A 17,494-nucleotide genomic window follows, 5' to 3' on the forward strand; every position below is an offset into this window, starting at 1 on the left:
CCGGGGCCTCGGCCACAGCCACAGGGCAAGGGCAACCCAGTAGGTACGCGACAGGTCGGGACGGAGTTCCCAATGGGCTCCAGCCTCCACTGGCAACTCACGAGGGCAGCAGGCGCACCGAGGAAGGTGGACACACCGGTGCGATGGTGAGAGAGGACTTGCGGTGCCCGGGCGGCCACCGGGGAGCGACACCACCGCCGGGCGCGGCGGGGCGGGGGCCGAGGCCGCGGAGAATCCCGTGGCAGCCGCCGAGGAGGCGCGGAGGACGCAGGCGAGGCGGCGGCCCCACGCCCAGGGGCGCCGCTTAAAACCTCCACGAAAGGTGTGGCCTCGCCTTTCCTCTGCCGGCGGGGAGGGGACGAGACGGGACCTCCGCTCTTGCCGCCGCCGCCAGCAGCGTCCGCCGCCCGCCCGTCCGCCCGGCACCCACAGCGCTTCGCGACGCCCCTGCCCAGCTCTCACCTGCGGGCTGCCCCGACCCTCGGCCCTTCTCGGCCCTTCCCCGGCCCTCGGTGGACTGCGAGGGAGCGGCGGCACCGCGGCGGGCGCTCCCGGCGGTGAATGCCTTTCCCCCCGTCGGGTCTGGGTCAGTCTGTCCGCGGCTTTGCCCCTCGCCCCCTCTCGCCCCCGGCGGCTCCCCCGCTGCCATGAGCATCAACGGCGGGTCCCACCCGCGCATCAACACCCTGGGCCGGATGGCGCGGGCAGAGTCGGGCACCGACCTGCGCTACGAGATGAGCTCCCATGTGGTGGGGGGCGGCGGTGGCGGCGGCGGCGGCACCCATACCCACAAGACCTACTACTACCAGAAGACCTACGGGGGGGACTACGCCTCCGACGGATACGGGTAGGTGCGGGTCCAGCCGCCCCCTCAGCCCCGCCGGCTCGGGGCCGCCTTCGGAGAGATGCCGTGAGCCTGCTCGCGGTTTGATTTCCTAGGTGTGCAAGCTTGCAAGTCTCTTTTTTTTCTCCTCTTCCTCCCTGAGGAGTGTTTTTATTTTACTTCTAAAAGGCATTTAAACGCAAGCGAAGAACTTATTAAAAACACAAACAGAACACTTTTGGTGGTGACTCTCCTTGAAGAGAGTAACAGGATTAAAAAGCAATGTGTCTTCCCTTTCCACTCAGAGCTGTAAGCGGGTCCGTGCTGGCTGTAGTGACCGAACAGTTCTCTGCTGATAAACCTCGTCTTTGCTCGGTGACGTAAAACAAAGCTGTACTGAGGTGAATTGCTTTATACCCCATACACCCAGGCTCTGTGTTAATTGTCCTCCCCAGTAGTTGCAATAACTAGGACTACAAAACCATTTTAACTAGTGGGAGTTGTTCTCTTGTTAATTTTTGAGTTTGTTTCTAGCTTGTTTAAGGCTTGGGAGTTTTAAGTCATTATATTTTACAGGGTGATCACATACATTTAGTGCCAGCGAGATCTGCTTTCCTCCCCTCCACCTTTGTAACTTGCTACTTGCCCTGTTGCTGGAGACACAGTCAAGCTCTTGTAGGTAGGGTGCCGGCTGTGAGAATGCCTACACTTGTGTATGCAGCTGTACCAGCAATCTGTGCACGTCACGTCTGGCAAGGACTTTTTGGAGCAGAGTGGTCCTGTGAATGTATGAAAAATAAGTGCAGTGGTCATGAAGACTTCTCCTTTGATCTCCTCAGCTGGGGGTTCACAGGACTGAAAAGCAGGCAGTAGTTACAGTCACCAAAGGAAAGAGCAGTTGTTTGATTCAGTACCTGCACAAAACACTGCTCGTAATTACAGGTTTTTATGCATGGAATGGCTGTATTAAACCTGTTGGTCTAATTACTGATGCCACTGATTTAGGAATTGATGCAGAAGCACTGACTTGGTTTTTGTGTTAGAATTTAAGCCCTGATTTTATGAATAGTACATAATGAGATTGCAGAAGGACCAGAATTAAATATGCGTAGTAAATAATAAACAGCAGATGAGAACAAGCAGGCTTTTTTATATGCAGTAAAATCTATAAGTGGCTGTAGAGAATTAGGATTATCCTAGAGAGCACAGAGTGCTCCTCTTAGCTATGTCAGACCTGTTGCTAGAGGACCACAGAATGAATGACAAAACTTGTATTCTACGTATTTTTTATTTATTACTTTGCTTGGTTCTTAGTTTTTGTCTGACTTTCGGTTTGGTGTATGTTCAGGTAAGTTAGTTACAATGAATTGCAGCTAGAGCACATCTAGTTACCAGTACAGTAGTATGAGAATACCTATTTATTTCTAAATAATTAGAACAATTCAACACTTTATCATTAGAGAATACATACACTAGGACTCCAAAACGCTGTTGCTGCCATGCCTTTGTGAGGATTTGTTTTGCTAGTGGTGCTTTACTGTTTACAAGACACATGCAAGGCATGAAAAATGAATGGCAGTGCATGTTACTTGCTGATTGTTCTCTTTTTGCACACTTTAGTCCTCTAATCTATCTAGAGGAGGAATACCTTCCTTTAATTTATTATTCTTTGGGGTTTGTTACATATTTTTAACCATCTGTAGTTTTTTAGGCTTTTCTTTCTGTAGTGTTCAATGGTGGTGTAGCAAGAGTGGAAAGGATAGACCTGATCAAAAGGTTAACAACCTTATATCAATATCCTTTCGTTTACTCTTTATAACATAATATTTATATCTCCTTTTTGCGAAGGCATTTCTGGCAAGGAGGTTGCATAGGTTTGTTTTTAGTTAGTGTTGATTTGAGTTAAAATGTGTCCCAAAATACAAAATGAGGGGTTGTTGCCGGTTAATGAAAAAAGGCAGTTGTGCCTGATTTTGCACACATGTTGTGTGCTGAAAATCCACTAAATCCTGTATATGTTGTGCTATCAGCATCAGGGACATCATCTGTGGAATTGGTTTTAATGATTGCGTTTAGCCTGACATCCACAGTGCCAAAGTTTAGTGGTATCTACTGAACTCAGAAAACTGAGGCTTCTTTTTCCAACAGGGCAGACCACTCTACCCTAATGTTTAAATGCAGAAGGATTCAAGTTAGGGTCTAGTCTTGTAAGTTTTGGGGCGTATTCTGCCAAACAAGTCTGTGCTGAGTATTACATTACTCACAGAGCAATATGAGACTCTCCCTACCCTTAGGGCTCAGCAAGGTGCTTTTACAACATTCCCGGTTTCTTCTGGCTTGGGAACTCAGGATGAGCTTGGCCCTTAGTACAGCTAGTCAGCTTGACAGTGAGTCACATGCTGCTAAATTGCCAATTCATCAGTCAAATATTTATCAGTGTCTTTGCTATGGAGATAGAAAATCTGATAAACTATGAGAGAAAGGAAAAAAAAATGCAAAGTTGTGCAGTTTTATTTGTCATTGCTAAGGTTATGGAAAAAAATAGCCTAGGATTCATGGTCACTGAATGATATGAACATAATTTAATTTACACAGTTCTGCTTCAGGATTAAGGTAACTTCTGTGCTTCAGGTTAAAAAAGGAGTTGGAAATTCACATCCCGTGCCCTGACATTACTTTCAGGAACTGAGAGACAAAGTAAACTTGGAGGAAACGGACTCAAAGCCACATTTTTGGCATTCTCATCAATCTCACAGGGATCTGAAGAGTCCTGACCAAGCTGAGTGGTGGTAGAGCTGGCAGGGTAACTTCCCCTTTGAGCTCCTCAGACAGAGAGGGAGGAATGTGTCTGAATTGCTGCCGAATACCTGCCATGCTGGCAGAGCCTGCAGCTGTGCTCTGGCTGGCAGAGAAATGGGTTTCTGTGACAGCTGGTGACAGTGCCACGCCATGAGGAGAAAGTCAGGTTGTACCTTTCCCAACTCACAGTTCTGTAGGTACATGTGTGAGATTTGAAGCTCGGTACCTTTGCAGGTGTGAAAACCTCTGTCTCTCAAGGGGGATTTGCTGCGTTTTGAGCGTCTGCTCTCCAGCAGAGGTGTATTTCCGTGGTCAAAGCTAGACCCAGCATTTGGCACCTTTCTCTCCCAGAGCCGGAGGTGGGAGAGGCAGCACGTCTGCAGCCTGCTGCACTGGGCAGGTGTGGCCTGTAGAACGGTTCTGTTGCTGCTGGTGATTCATACCAGTGGGAAAAAGCGTGAGGATTTTCTGTGAATAGGTGTGGCAGGATCCCTTGTGAAACCCTGCGTGCCATGAAGGCACCAAGCCTCAGGGATCTTAATAATTCAGTAATTCACTAGTGATTCTTAAACTTTTGCACGTTTCTAATGGTATTTAGAGCCTGACTGCCAGATGCAGATGTCTTTTAAGGTTTCCTGCCATCATGACTTAGTCTATGTGCATGCTTGGCAGATGGGACTGGTTTGGTGAGGCCACGGTGTGCCAAAACTGGTCCTAGTTAGACCAGAAGCATGTGGGGAGAACCAAGTTAGGAAATTCTTGATGATTTGACACTTGCATTCAACTTCTACTAGGTGGGAGGGGGTAAGATGGGTTGTAATATTTTAATTTTGGTTTGTATTCTTATGGATATTGTGATTCACCACCTTTAGCCAGCATATGCCAGTGTGCTTTCTGGGGCACCCACACCCAAGTGGCAGGTGGTGGCGCGTGGGTGGTGGTTTAGTCCAGTGGTATGTTCAGGCTGTGTGCTGGGAATGGAGATTCCAGGTCAGGTTTTTCTTCTGACTTGCCTACCCTGGCCATACCAGGTAATCCCTTGATGAATCTATTGCTTGTTCAAACAAGTTTGTGTGGAGGGGGGGAAGTGTGAAGAAAAAGAAGTGCTGGTTTTTTACTTTCATTCAGTTTATGGGAATCACTCCATGCTCCGATTCTGCTTAAAGACTTTCTTTTTAAAGCTTCCTTTACTTTTTGAATGAATTAAAAAAAACACAAACTTTGAATTTTCAAAAGGCTAAAGGTTTTGTGGAGGATTTGGAAAATGAAACAAGGATTATTCTAATTTGTTTCAAGTAGTATCTTCAAGAGTATCTTTGAGCATTCTCTTTGTTGTTTCCAAAGCTTTAAGGAATTGTGAAACTGCTGGAAGGCCCCTCGGAACAGCTGGTTATGCTTCTGTGTCTCCTCCACCCTGCTTCTCTAGATACTAATTGTACCCCCCTGCCCTCCCCGGATAACCCAGTGGCCTCTTCATGTGTACTTACAAAGGCAGAAACCAGAGCAGCCTCCACATTTTATGCTGGGGGTGTGCAGGTAGGTCTTCAGCAGCAGGAGAAACCAAATGAGAAAGCAGAAGGTAGCCGACTTTCTTCCTTGTCCCTCGGGTTCTGCAGTGGTGACATCAGCTCCTGTACTGGGCCTGTGAGGGTGCAAGCTGAGTGTTTAGAGAAGATATGTGATTTATTCAAAATATATCACTAAGGAATTTTTTTCACTGCTTGCATAAGTCAGTGGCAGCAGGACTCAGCTCTGCTGTGTTCCGGCGATGTGGGCACCACTGGATTCGCTGTGTCTGTCTCAACTCTCATAACTCATCATATGGCCTTGAGCATGTTTCTCAGTCTCATTTATGAGAAGCAGGAAGAGTTGTTTCTTGTTTCAGTACAGCTTGGCGTCTTGAGAGGATCACTGGTACTGCTGAACAGTTAAACACAATCCGAGCTCAGAAATAGAGGATTCAATTAAATTCAAGAAAAGTTACGGCTGAGTTTACATCCAATGGGGTATATTCCATCAATGAGGTGTTGCTGAGCTACTATCCTGCCCAAATCCCGGTGTCAGCAGAGGTTGGGCTCTGCTCTCATTTCCCTGTGAGAGCAAGACTCTAGTATAACAAGCGAGCAACATGTTCTGCCTTGACATGCTCGGAACAAGGTTGCTCCTGTACAGAATGACAACATGAAGATACTATGCCTTTCCTAGGGTAGAGAGAGACAGGGCTACATTTTAAGATCCCAAATAAAAGCAATAATCTGTGTTTTGAAGTGTTTTCATAATTTTAAAACAAAGAAGCTATCCTGTTTTGTTTTCCTTTGTTCCTTTAATAGTTAGTGACTATTAAGACTAAGTTATTTTCATGAAGAACTCTGCTTAATAGTATCTTTTTGAAATTCATGAGTTACCTTCCAAATAAGTGTCGTAGTCTAAAATGTTGAGTTGAAGGGAAAAAAAGGTAGCTGAGGTGGGAAGCAGTCAGGGCTGTTTCACTCAGCACTGTTCTGTAGCGTTTACAGAACCAAAAGAGCACAGCAAATAGATTATTGCAAATGTATATATTTATTAGTGGAGAGACATTGCACTCTTTTTTAATGAATCCTGCTAAAAGACCAACCTCCAATTCTTTCTCATTCTGCTGGAATGGTTGATAATGCTGTATTTACTGGGGTGCAGTAAACCAAATGAAAAACCTATCCATATTTTCACTGCATGGTGTGCCTACAGTGTCTGACACAGCAGGATCCTATTCATAGGTTCAAGCTTTAAGTGCTGCCAGAGTTGGATCAAATTGCTATAGCAGCAATAGTATGTCATAGCATAGTTGTTGCAATGACCAAACATTCCTTTAAACTCATTCACTTTCATGTAAACAGAATCAGACAAAGCAAGAAAGACACTGACAAAATACTGTGTAAAGTAATTCACTTAACTGTGTTCTGTGAGGATTGTTGGGATCCTCCTGAGGGACATAAATATATTTTTATATAGCATATAGGTTACGTGGTTCCACTTTAAAAATCCAGCTTTGTACTTTGTACCATGTTATGATGCCATCCAGCATGTTCAGGGTTTACCTCAGCTTCTTTGGTCCAGTATTTTTTGTGTTGGATATGGTTTCCCTTTGGCTGTCTGTTTACTACTGCCTAAAGATTGGATGTCGTATTGCTCTGCATTGGTGTTTCTGCTTTGATCTACTCATCCACCTTAGAGGCCTGTTGGCTTCATTAAGAGGTATATTATATTGAAAGGCCTTTGAAACTAATCATGAAATACTTTCTTGTTGCAGGGTGATAGGTACTGAATATGAGTCTATATGAGGTTGTGCTGGTGCCATTTGATCTGTCAACCTGTATATGTTCGGGTATTGTCTTGCTAAGTATTTTTGAAATTCAGATATTGATTTATGCCCCTGAGTATAGTTGAACAGCTAAATCTTCTTCAGATTTGTAGTCTTTGAGTCCTGTTGACTTGGTGGAGCTATGCTTTCAAACATCATCTCCTATAGTGGCATCTGGTGTCTCTGGGTGTGCCCAGTAAAGCCATTTAGCTCCATTTGGTCCTTTGACAGATTTGAAAGCCGGTGCCCCCAAGAGGCCACTATCTTTTTGTTCATTGTCATAGGGTTGATTTCTGTATTTTAACTAGCAAAAGCTAGTTAGTTTTTTAACAACAGAACTAACATCCAGGGTATTGAAAGCAGCACTGATAAAATAGTGTACTCTTTCCTGGTTTCAATTTGTATAACTCCAACTTTTGCCATTATTTATTTATTTGTCTACTGGTTTGGAAAACCTTAAATACTTGCTGCTTTCTTCTTGTGAAGGTCTCTGTGAACTGTAAACAAGCAACTTGTAGATCTTTTTTTGAAGCTCTAATTGGGGTGTGCTTAAGCCTCCCACTTCAAGGCATCTTGATTAAACCATCTTCAGTTTTCCAACATTTTATTATTTGGACAATAATTCTGCATGTGGTCTTCAAGGATCACTGGGATGAACACAAAATACTTATAATTCTACTCTTTCTATATTTTAATTTGTTTTACTAGTTTATTTGAAAATAGCTTTTCTTCACATTTTTTTTCCATGTTAACTATGATAGTCATTGTTTAGACCTCCTCTCAATGTAAAGCAAAGTAATGCCTTTGAGATTAGTGAAGATAACCAAAACGAGTGGAGATATACTGATTTATTAGAGTGTAAGTCTGGTCATCATCTATAGTTCTTTTGGCTTTAATGGATACCTGGCATTTGTAGATGCCAGGACAAGATTGAAAAATGTATTAAGAAAAAATACTCTTCTGATACTCTAAAAAGAGAAAATTGCTTAGAAGGTTCCTCTCTCTTATTATGTTTCATTCATGAGAATAATTGAGGGTGTAATTAAATGCAAATTTCAGATGCAGTCACATACTTCTAGATCTAAACACAACAGTGATGCCTAAGGAGAAGGAATGATTTAGAAAAGGAAGCTGATGGAAAACCTGGCACAAAAGCAGACCCATATGTTGTTTTTCATAATTGTTTTCTTTAAGCTGTTTCCAAGGTACACAGTGGTGCATAGCACAGTGGGGCGCAGCGTTTATGTGGCCAAAGGGTCTCAGTACAGGCTGGGGGCTGCATGTGTACGGCTTGTTTTATGTCTTTCAGTGATTCTCCAGTCTTGTCTCTACATTTTTGAGGGTCTCTTTACTGGTATTGGGGGAAGCTGCTGAAAAGTGGGGCAAATCTTTTCCATTTGTTCAAGACGAGCTGATAGAACAGCAGGCTGCTGATGGACCAGCTGCACATGCTGCAGAAGAGCTCTTAAAATTACACTGTTGAATGTTTCTCACCACTGCAGTGACTTTCCCAAGGAAAGTTCTGCTGAGTTTTTTAAATTGTCACAATTCCTTTTGACAAGGATGGTCAGAGTCTGTTGAAGTCAGTGGAAAGATCTCTATTGGATCCAGATTTCTTGGTGGCTCTGAATTGGACAGGTTCCCACCGATGGTCTTTTTGACATTAGTGTTGTATGGAATGTTGGGCTCTTCAGTGATTTGTAATGGAAAAGGTTATCTAATGTGAGCACATGAGCTGGAAAACTAGGCAGGGCTTGGAAGCACCTTAGTTCCTTACCGTCTGTTAGTAGTGGGTTTGGGTTTGGGAGCCGCCTGGGCTTGCTTGAGAGGTCTGATCCCATCAGCAAGGAATGGTTCCTCACTTGAAGCACCTCACCCCTGTTCAGCTAGCAGTGGCTCATTTTGGTGGCTGAATCCCAGCAACCTTCTGGCAGTACGTAGGCAGTAGATTATGTGCAAGACAACAATAATGACCCCATTACCTGCCTTGGCTTTTTCCCTCATTAGTGTTTTCAGTGCTGGAGTTTTACTTGGAACCTCCAAACTCACACTTTATTTTTCTATAAGAAGGCATTTACTCTGACTCCAGGCCCCTTGGCTATTTTTGTAACAGCTTGAGCATCTTGCAATTCCTTCTTCCCACACTACACTAGCTTTGTGCATTTCTGCTGGTAAAGAGGTCCTTCATATGCTTGAATGGACTTGCTTGTGCAGCCAAGGATCCTGCTTTCCTTTTATGCCCTGAATTTGATGGCTGGTGTGATAACATTTACAATTACATCACACAGCTCTATGCTCTAGGTATTGACTTTAACAGAGATTGTGAATAATCCATTCTCACTGTAATGCTGCCAAAGTTTTGTCTATCAAAGCTACAAATACCTGTGCTGGAAGAAAACTTTCTCCTTTCTGGCATGCCAGTTTCCATGTTCGACTCTATCCTGTAGCAAAGTCAGTCCATGCCAGCTGTTGCAGAATTATAAAGTGGCTCTGCCATCGTGGAATTGTCATTCAAACTTCACAGTGCAATTAGGCAGGAGGGCTAGATAATGTATGTGTGTCTCTGTGAACCTAAATGAGGTGGAGCACGTGTAACTTCCCTTAACTGTTCCAAATTTGCGTTTCTTGTATTTCTTCAAAATATATGATTCCTCTGTATTTACTTAATCTTCTTCTTGTCCCCCACAACAGTCAGAATGGGACCTGTACAGTGTCCAGACGCCAGAACACCATCCAGGAGCTTTTGCAAAACTGTTCGGATTGCCTGATGCGAGCTGAGCTCATAGTACAACCCGTGAGTGCTTCTTGTTGTTCTTATCAAACGTCATCATGAATATTACAGGGAGTGAATGCTGTGTTGTTACCTGGACTCACAGGCTCTGCTTCTTCATCTCCTTTTTCCCCTTTCAGCTGTTTGTGTGAGGCAACTAGGAGTGTAATGGCATACCTCTTTCTTCCCTCTGTACTCTGTTCGGTAAAACTGATTGAAATGCACCTGATTAAGAAAAGAGGGACTTCTCGATTTTTTTAAAAAACAAACCCCTCCTCAAACAGATTGTACTGCATCTTGTTTTTCAGTTTTAAGTTAGGACCGCTGTCAGTGTAAACAGCTCTTGCTAATATTATGACTACATATGCTCTTTCAGTGTGTCCTGTAAAATATTGTCACCATTTTCTGGGCCATAATGAACCTTAATCACCATAGGAAATACCTTCATTATCTTTATTTTACTTTTCCAGATGATTCCTAAAGAAGTGTGTGAAACTAGATTATAATCTTCTTGACTGTTTTAACTCAAATGCATACAGGTGATCTTTGCAGTACAGCACCCTGGTACAAACTCATAGTACCTGGGGGTGGGTTACTCACTGATGTTGGGTTCAGTCCTGGCAAACATGGGATGTCCTCTATTCCTGCTGAAGTCAGAGGAGGTGCAGGGTGGTGAGTGCACCCTGCTGCTCAGGCCACTGAGATGTGAAAACCCTTCACAGTTCTGGCAGTAAATGAGATTTAATGCACACTTTTGGACCCTCTTCGGACAGAAAATTCTTTCAGGAATGAACTCTGTGGTTAGCAGTTCATTTCCTTTTCAGAGATACAGGACGTGAGACCACGTTTATATAAAAATCAATGCCAGAGTAAATACTGCCTTTTGTTAAGGATTAATATTATTCCAGTGCAGTTAAAAGAAAGACATGTTTAGTTCCAGCTTGGTGCCACAACATGCATTGCTTACTTTGTTTCTTTCTCTTCTTGCTAAGGACAAAGTAATGAGGTCCAAAACATTTTGTTTGCAAAATCAGGTCAAAGCTGGATTATGTTTTGTTTAGCATGTCAGCTGTGTCAGCGTGGGGTGAGGTCAAAAAACAGTGTCTTCCTGCTTGAAACACGACAACCATGCTGGTCCACTGGACTGAGAGGGTGCATGGAGAATTTGCCTAGATTTTGGGGGATAAGGTGGGATGCAAATCTGATGAGGCATGGAGCTGAAGACGGTAGACAGGGTGCAACCTGCTTTTTTGTAGGAGGGGGAAGTTTTAGAACCTCAGGGAAACTTGTGAAAGATCAGGAGCAATATGCCAACTCCCACAAAGACAGTGTTTGCTTCTCATATTCTAAACACAAGAGCATATTTTCTTAAAAACTTACCACAGTGTGTGAAGCCTTGGCTCCGTTGAAATAAATATCAGACAAGATGTGCTGTTCTTTATGGAATGTTTTGGTTGATACTACATCTTACTAACTTTAGTATTTTATTTTAATAAAGACTTTCCAGCAACTGCGGCTCCTTTGTTAGTTGGCCTTCTGTCAGTCAAAATTGGCAGAGACCTGGCAGTTGAAACTTATCGTGCTTCAAAAATCATCAGTCCTCATCTCATCTTTTTTAAGACAACCAAGATGAATATTTAATTTAATATCCTTTTTTGTTTGTTTTATTTGTTTGCTTGTTTGTTTTTGTTTTAGGAATTGAAATATGGGGATGGCGTCCAGATTAGAGGGAACAGAGATCTGGAAGAGTGTTTTGCACAGGCAAATGACCAAATGGATATCCTGGATGGGCTGATCAGAGAGATGAGGCAGATGGGCCAGCCGTGTGACATGTATCAGAAGAGGTATTGTCAGGGAAAGGTTGGGGGCGGGAATGTGACTGATAGAAGTTTGTGATATCTCAAGTGCTCATGTTGCAGGATGTGATAGAAGTCAATAAAGTGGAACTATATCTGTTTGGGGCATGCTAACATGAAAAAGGGCCTTGCAGTATTGTATTTCTGATGGAAGTTCATACCTCAGTTGTCTTCACGAAATTTTAGTTAGTACGTTTTTTCTCCAGCTTTTGCTTTCAGCACTTTGTTTTGAATACCTGGTGGTCCAGTAAGAAAGATAAATTACTTTGTTTCTATGCTTTCCTCACAGACACTAAGTGGTTCCTTCCCTTTCAGGCTGCTTCAGCTTCAAGAGCAAATGCGTGCCCTGTACAAAGCCATCAGCGTTCCCCGTGCCAGGAGGGCCAGCTCCAAAGGCGGTGGTTGTTTCTCCTCTCAGAGTGGCTCAGGCTGGGATGAATACACAAAACGTGTCACAAGTGAATGTCTAAACTGGATGAGGCAGCAGAAGGTAAATCTGTGCAAAACCCAGAGACGGCTAAAACTTGGTGCTGTTAATGAATGTCACCTCACATGTAGTAATGTTTTGGTTGCCAGTAGAAAAGTAAATACTCATGAATGCCTGCATATTATTCCAAGTTCATCTTTCCGCCCCGCTACCCATCTCCCCAGTATTTTATGTATAGTGAATTTCCACTGAAATACAAACATGAATTTGGGGGCTTCTTTTGCAGAGGAAAAAGTGTGGAAGTTAGATTTGAAAGCTAAATGAGACACAGCTGTTAACATAACAAAAGGCATTGGAATACTTGTGTTAGAAATTATTGTGCTCAATATTTCCTTTCTTTCTTCCTTCCACAGATTTCCTTTGATTCATATTTATTTTAACCCTTTACACAGATAGGACCATCTTCACAGATTTAACCACTGTCCAGTGTTTTATGATTTTTCTCCCCCTCATGCCTGTTCTTTCCACCATGCCTTGCTGTATCCCAGTACATGCTCCCACTGAGACTAGGATAACGTTTCCCCTAGTAATGTGGTGAGATGTGGGGAAAAGTTCTGAGCAGCTGAGGTTTTCTGCTGATGTTTTTCTGTTTTTTCTGTCTGGATGTTTTGCTGATAGGAGAATCAGGTAGGCAGAGAGTTGGTGAAATTTTCCAGTGCCGAATTAGGGAAAGTGCAGTGAAATCAAGCCTTTGTTCGCATACTGGCAGCCAGCCATGGCTGCCACTGTTGCTACAGTCTCTTTAGATTGTTCAAATATAACTAGAAGGGTCAAAGTCCTGTAACTTGTAAATGGCTGAATGAAAAATGGTTTTGTTTCTTGGATCGTTTTCAACACTGCCTTTGAACTCCCATGCTTGAGAGTGGTTTATTGTTATCTATTGACTCACAGAGATTTGACTCCAGACTGGTAATTTCTAAATTCAGTCCCAACCTAGGATGAAGGTATCTGTTTCTTTACTGTGCACATGCACAGACAGGCATTCAGAGAGAGTCGTAGTGTGTCTTTACAGCAGAAAGGAGGATCTGGAGTTTGAGGAGCTGAACTGTGAATTCAGTGGCTTTTAATATTTGGAAAAACGAAAGAAAGAACTGCAGTCAGTTCTTGGGTCAGTAATTATGAATAGTATTACTATTTTCCAAGGCAGTTTCTAGAGATTTTCACTTGGCGTCCTACAATAAATGTTGTCAAGATGCAAGACAAACAAAATGTTTTATAAAATGTTCAGTTTATCTTTTTTCTTTTGCTTTCTTTAATTTAGTTTGACTGGATTTAAATCAAGTTATTGAAGTTTACATGAGCAAATTTAAAATGGAAATATAATGTATTGGGCTACAGAACTTAACTGGGTATTTTCGCATGAATTGCATGAATAGCATTTTTTGATAAAGTCATAGTTTGTTTTCAGAGTGATAAGAACATAACTATACTGTAGAACATAAAAGAACAGTTTGATCCAAAGAAAACAGATGAAAGCAAAATACTGAGAGTGCTTCATCTAGTCTAATTATAAACAAATATTTTTCCTACTTTGTTTCTTCTGCTTTGGGAGCTTAAGTGACGACAATTTAAAGAAACTGTAACCTCCTATTCTGAACTTTCCTTTGTTCATTTTTACTCTCTAATGCATAGTCATATTTTCTTCAATTCCATTCCTTTATGCTCCAGTTTAGGTAGTAATGTTGGAAATGAAAGTACAAATACTGTTTCTTTCTCCTAGGCTGAAATGGAGCTAGTGAAGTGGGGGTTTGATGCAGCATCCATTGAGCAACAAATAGGCGACCATAGAAGAACTCACAATGCCATTGGAGACTATCGTTGGCACTTGGACAAAGTCAAAACAGATCTGGTAATTACTGGCTTCCCTTACAAGTTACTTAGTCCAGATTTATATCCTTGGTTTACTGTTGTTCCACTACAAAAAAGGAAGATTGAGTAGTTCGTCCTCTCTTCAGAAAGCACTGGTGTCATGACAGCAACCACTTTAAACCCTAATTTCATGATAAATTTGTGTTTCACTTCTTTTCCCAGATTTTGAAATGAAAATTTAGTAGCTATTTAACTTTTTGTTGTACGTACCAAGGCTGACAAATAAATATTGTAACAATTTTTTTGTGTGAGAAGAATGACTAAGAATGATTATTTTCACTTGCTGTGAAGGTATTTTAAACTAAAAAATTAAAGAATAGGGTGGGTGCTTAGATCCAGGCTTGAGTCATCAGGGTTTTTTTTATGTGAAACATACACAAATTCTGGGCTAAGCTTAAAGCTTTTCTTAAGCGTTTTTTTACTTTTTTTTCCCCTTCTGAGACTTCTGTTCCCTCTGAATTTTGTGATTGGAATAAAGAAGTCACTAAAAATGCAGTTAGCTTCCTCTGCTAACAGCCCAGCAGTTAGGAAGATGAGAAGGGAGGCTTATTTCATTTCTATTCATCTTTTCTCTAAATTGGGAGGAGACAGTGCAGTCAAAAGAAAAGGCACTCTGTTCTGGAGCTCTGATCTTTCAGCCAAGCTGAAGAGTGAAAGGGATGTTATTCCTTTTTCCCTTCTGCTTCAAATAGGAAAAGTGATAGTCTGGTCCTGTGGAATACCAGTTCCAAGGCTGGGCAGGTTATCAGCCATAAAAGTGGGAATAAAAATCGTGGCCTTCAGTTCCCATTGTAATTTATACTACTTCATAATCTCAAAAGCTAGCTCCAGGACTAGCTGGCATAGGAATTTGGTACAAAAAGAAGTCCAGTTTCAAGAGTTGCATTGGTATTACAGGTGTTATGTGCAGACTTGTTTATATGCTAAGCATCCCTAAGAGCCTTTGTTTTATGCTTCCTGTGGTCCTCCAGTGGTGCATCCATCTATGCCTATTGTAGGAATTTGCAGGTTACCACTTGCAGTTATTATGATATTAACACTGTAAAGGAAATATTAGCAAATAGGCAACTTGTGAAAGGCTCATTAAGTATTTCCTGTCTCTGTTTCAGCGGGAGAAGGCTGCGGTTCATCAGCTGGAGGAAGAATATGAAGGACTGCTGGTGAGCATGAGATGTGTTCATTTCTGTTACCCTGTATGATAAAGGTGCTTTTTGCTTTATTAACACTGGCATGGTAGTGAAGAGACACTTCAGGTTTTGACAGTGACAGAGTGACAGAATTATTGAAATAATTCTGTTCAGCAGTAAACTGACAGTGCTTTTTAGTTTCTTGATTCATTTTGAGTCATGAACTTGAGATTAATTTATTGCCTGGTATATAATTGACTTACAAGGAAGTTTCTAGTTTGCACTAGGTGAAGGGAGTTGGTCACTAAACAGGTGGAGAGTGGAACTCTACCTTCCTAATGGGAGTAGTGTGGCGAAGAAATTAGACTGTATATGATGCTTAAAAAATTACTCAAAGGTGGGATTAGAACCAGGTTCTGTGTAGGGCTGTGCATCTTTCCTGCTTTGGATATTTGTATAAAATACAGTGACAATCTTGTGCAAATGGTTTATTTAACCCTTGGGATCAGAAGCTGATTCCTGTGCACATTTCAAGCAATAGGGTCTGTATTACGATGCGAAGACAGAGAAGGTATTTTTTCATGAAGTGTCATCTGTGCAAAAGGTTCTACAACGCCAGAGATGTTCTCTGAGCAGCAAATGCAAGTAAAAGTGATGTTAAGTGTTCGGACATTTCTTGGACATTTCTTTTATGTGCCTTTTCTTGCCTGCATGTCTGCTACATGTGCGTTTGAAATGACTTTCAGAAGCTGCTGACATCATGTTACTATTGTTCTATAAACATGTTGTCCGGTGCCCATTGCCATTAGGTTTCATCAATAAGCCCAGGCACATTATTTGCTGTCCATTGCCAACAGCTTTTATAGATGTGTGGGTTTTACTGTTATTTTAGTTAAAAAAAAAAAAAAAAAAAAAAGGACATGGTGTGCTGTGTTCTTGGCTTCCCTTTCTCCTCCCAGCACAGGCATTCCTGTGTTTATGGCTTCTCATTTCTGGAATTCCTTGCAGAAATACTCCTTTGAGAGAATGGATCAGCTTCGTCAATTCCAGAACCTCATTCAGGCCACCAGCAGAGAGATCATGTGGATCAATGACTGTGAGGAGGAGGAGCTTCTCTATGACTGGAGTGACAGGAACACTGATATTGCCAGGAAGCAGGAGTCCTTCTCTGTAAGACAGCTCAACATTCCCCCATTTTCCATGGGCCCTCTTTTGGAATAGTGAGGGAGGAACAGCCTGTCTTGGGAAAGACTCATCACTGGGATGGGCATTTCTACATGTTTCAAAGTTCCTGGGGATTTTATCAACCCTTTTCAATTAAGTACAGTGTGACAACCTTTTGAGTCAAGATAGGACATCTATTAAGAAGATTGTGCTCTCATTCAGTGAGTTGTCATGGTTTCTTTTGACCTTGGAAGCTGGCCTTCCTGGCATAGTCCACTGTAGACTAGTGATCCCATATAGCTTGTGCACATAGTCATTATGCTGGGGGCCCTGTGTTTGGCCGTGATTATCTGTCATCAGGAAGTAGAGCTATACCAGAGGGAATGGCTCTTTTCCTCTGATGGTTTTGCCAGCAGCACATTAAGTGCATGGTCTGATGTAGTTTGCACTGCTCCGTCTCATCTGTGGGTATGTAGGGAAATTGAGCATGTGTTTGTTTAACCAGTGTTGGTGCTGATCACCAAATTGAAAAAGGAATGAAGGTTCACATTACTAAGGAGGTACTTTTTTAGTTCAGTTGTTTTGGCTGTTGCAAGATACAGTCATTTTTACTTCCATTACTCCTAGGAAAGGCAGAACTTTTTGTGCTTTGCTCTGTGCAGCAGCAAGCCTAGAGACTAGAACTGAGATAATTGTACCTTCCTTGATTCTACTGTCTTCATAATTAACTTCAGTACACCAAATAGAATTACTACATAGTGTTAGCAGGGATAATTTTACATTATCACAACTATCTGGAAAATTTGGAACAAAGAATCCTGTGCACTGTACCTTTGGGAGCTTGTTTAATGCTGTGTTTTGTTTGTTTAGAAACGCATGAGTGAACTGGAGCTTAAAGAAAAAGAACTCAACAAGCTAAAGCAAGAAAGTGACCAGCTAGTGCTCAACCAGCATCCTGCTTCAGACAAAATCGAGGTGAGTGAGACACACTTGTGCGATTTCACTTGCTCCTTTAATTGCTATGTGGGAGAAGTTCTCAGTGAAAGTCCACAAATGAAGTGCTGCCTCTGGACCTGAGAAGGGTTTGCCTGCCAAAAAGCATGTCTATTTTACTCAGCTCTATTTAATAAATGTTACTACCTTCCCCTACAAAGCTGGCCATAACAACTGCGCAATGATAGATGCATGCAAAAATTAATTCTAAGCTTGGGGAGTTATCTGAGGGTATGAAATTGCTGTATCTTGTTAGTTAACTACAGTGC

The 17,494-nt window shown here is 42.3% G+C and overlaps 1 protein-coding gene across 3 annotated transcripts in view; it reads left to right on the forward strand.

The window, feature by feature from the left end:
- Window positions 1-375: 375 nt before the first annotated feature.
- Window positions 376-17,494, forward strand: part of DSP (desmoplakin) — a 38,417-nt gene continuing 21,298 nt past the window's right edge. For 2 of the 3 annotated variants that reach the window (XM_027897366.1, XM_027897368.1), the window contains exons 1-8: window positions 376-847; window positions 9,651-9,753; window positions 11,425-11,573; window positions 11,901-12,075; window positions 13,793-13,921; window positions 15,051-15,101; window positions 16,077-16,238; window positions 17,103-17,207. In XM_027897366.1, coding sequence (XP_027753167.1) covers window positions 648-847; window positions 9,651-9,753; window positions 11,425-11,573; window positions 11,901-12,075; window positions 13,793-13,921; window positions 15,051-15,101; window positions 16,077-16,238; window positions 17,103-17,207 — 1,074 coding nt within the window. In that variant the 5' untranslated portion in view covers window positions 376-647. The remainder of the gene's footprint in view (window positions 848-9,650; window positions 9,754-11,424; window positions 11,574-11,900; window positions 12,076-13,792; window positions 13,922-15,050; window positions 15,102-16,076; window positions 16,239-17,102; window positions 17,208-17,494) is intronic. The other variant, XM_027897367.1, reaches the window with a different exon arrangement.

This window comes from Empidonax traillii, unplaced genomic scaffold (assembly GCF_003031625.1).
Source record: "Empidonax traillii isolate 1590-97213 ecotype Southwest subspecies unplaced genomic scaffold, ASM303162v1 scaffold537:size946161, whole genome shotgun sequence".
Lineage (NCBI taxonomy): Eukaryota > Metazoa > Chordata > Aves > Passeriformes > Tyrannidae > Empidonax > Empidonax traillii.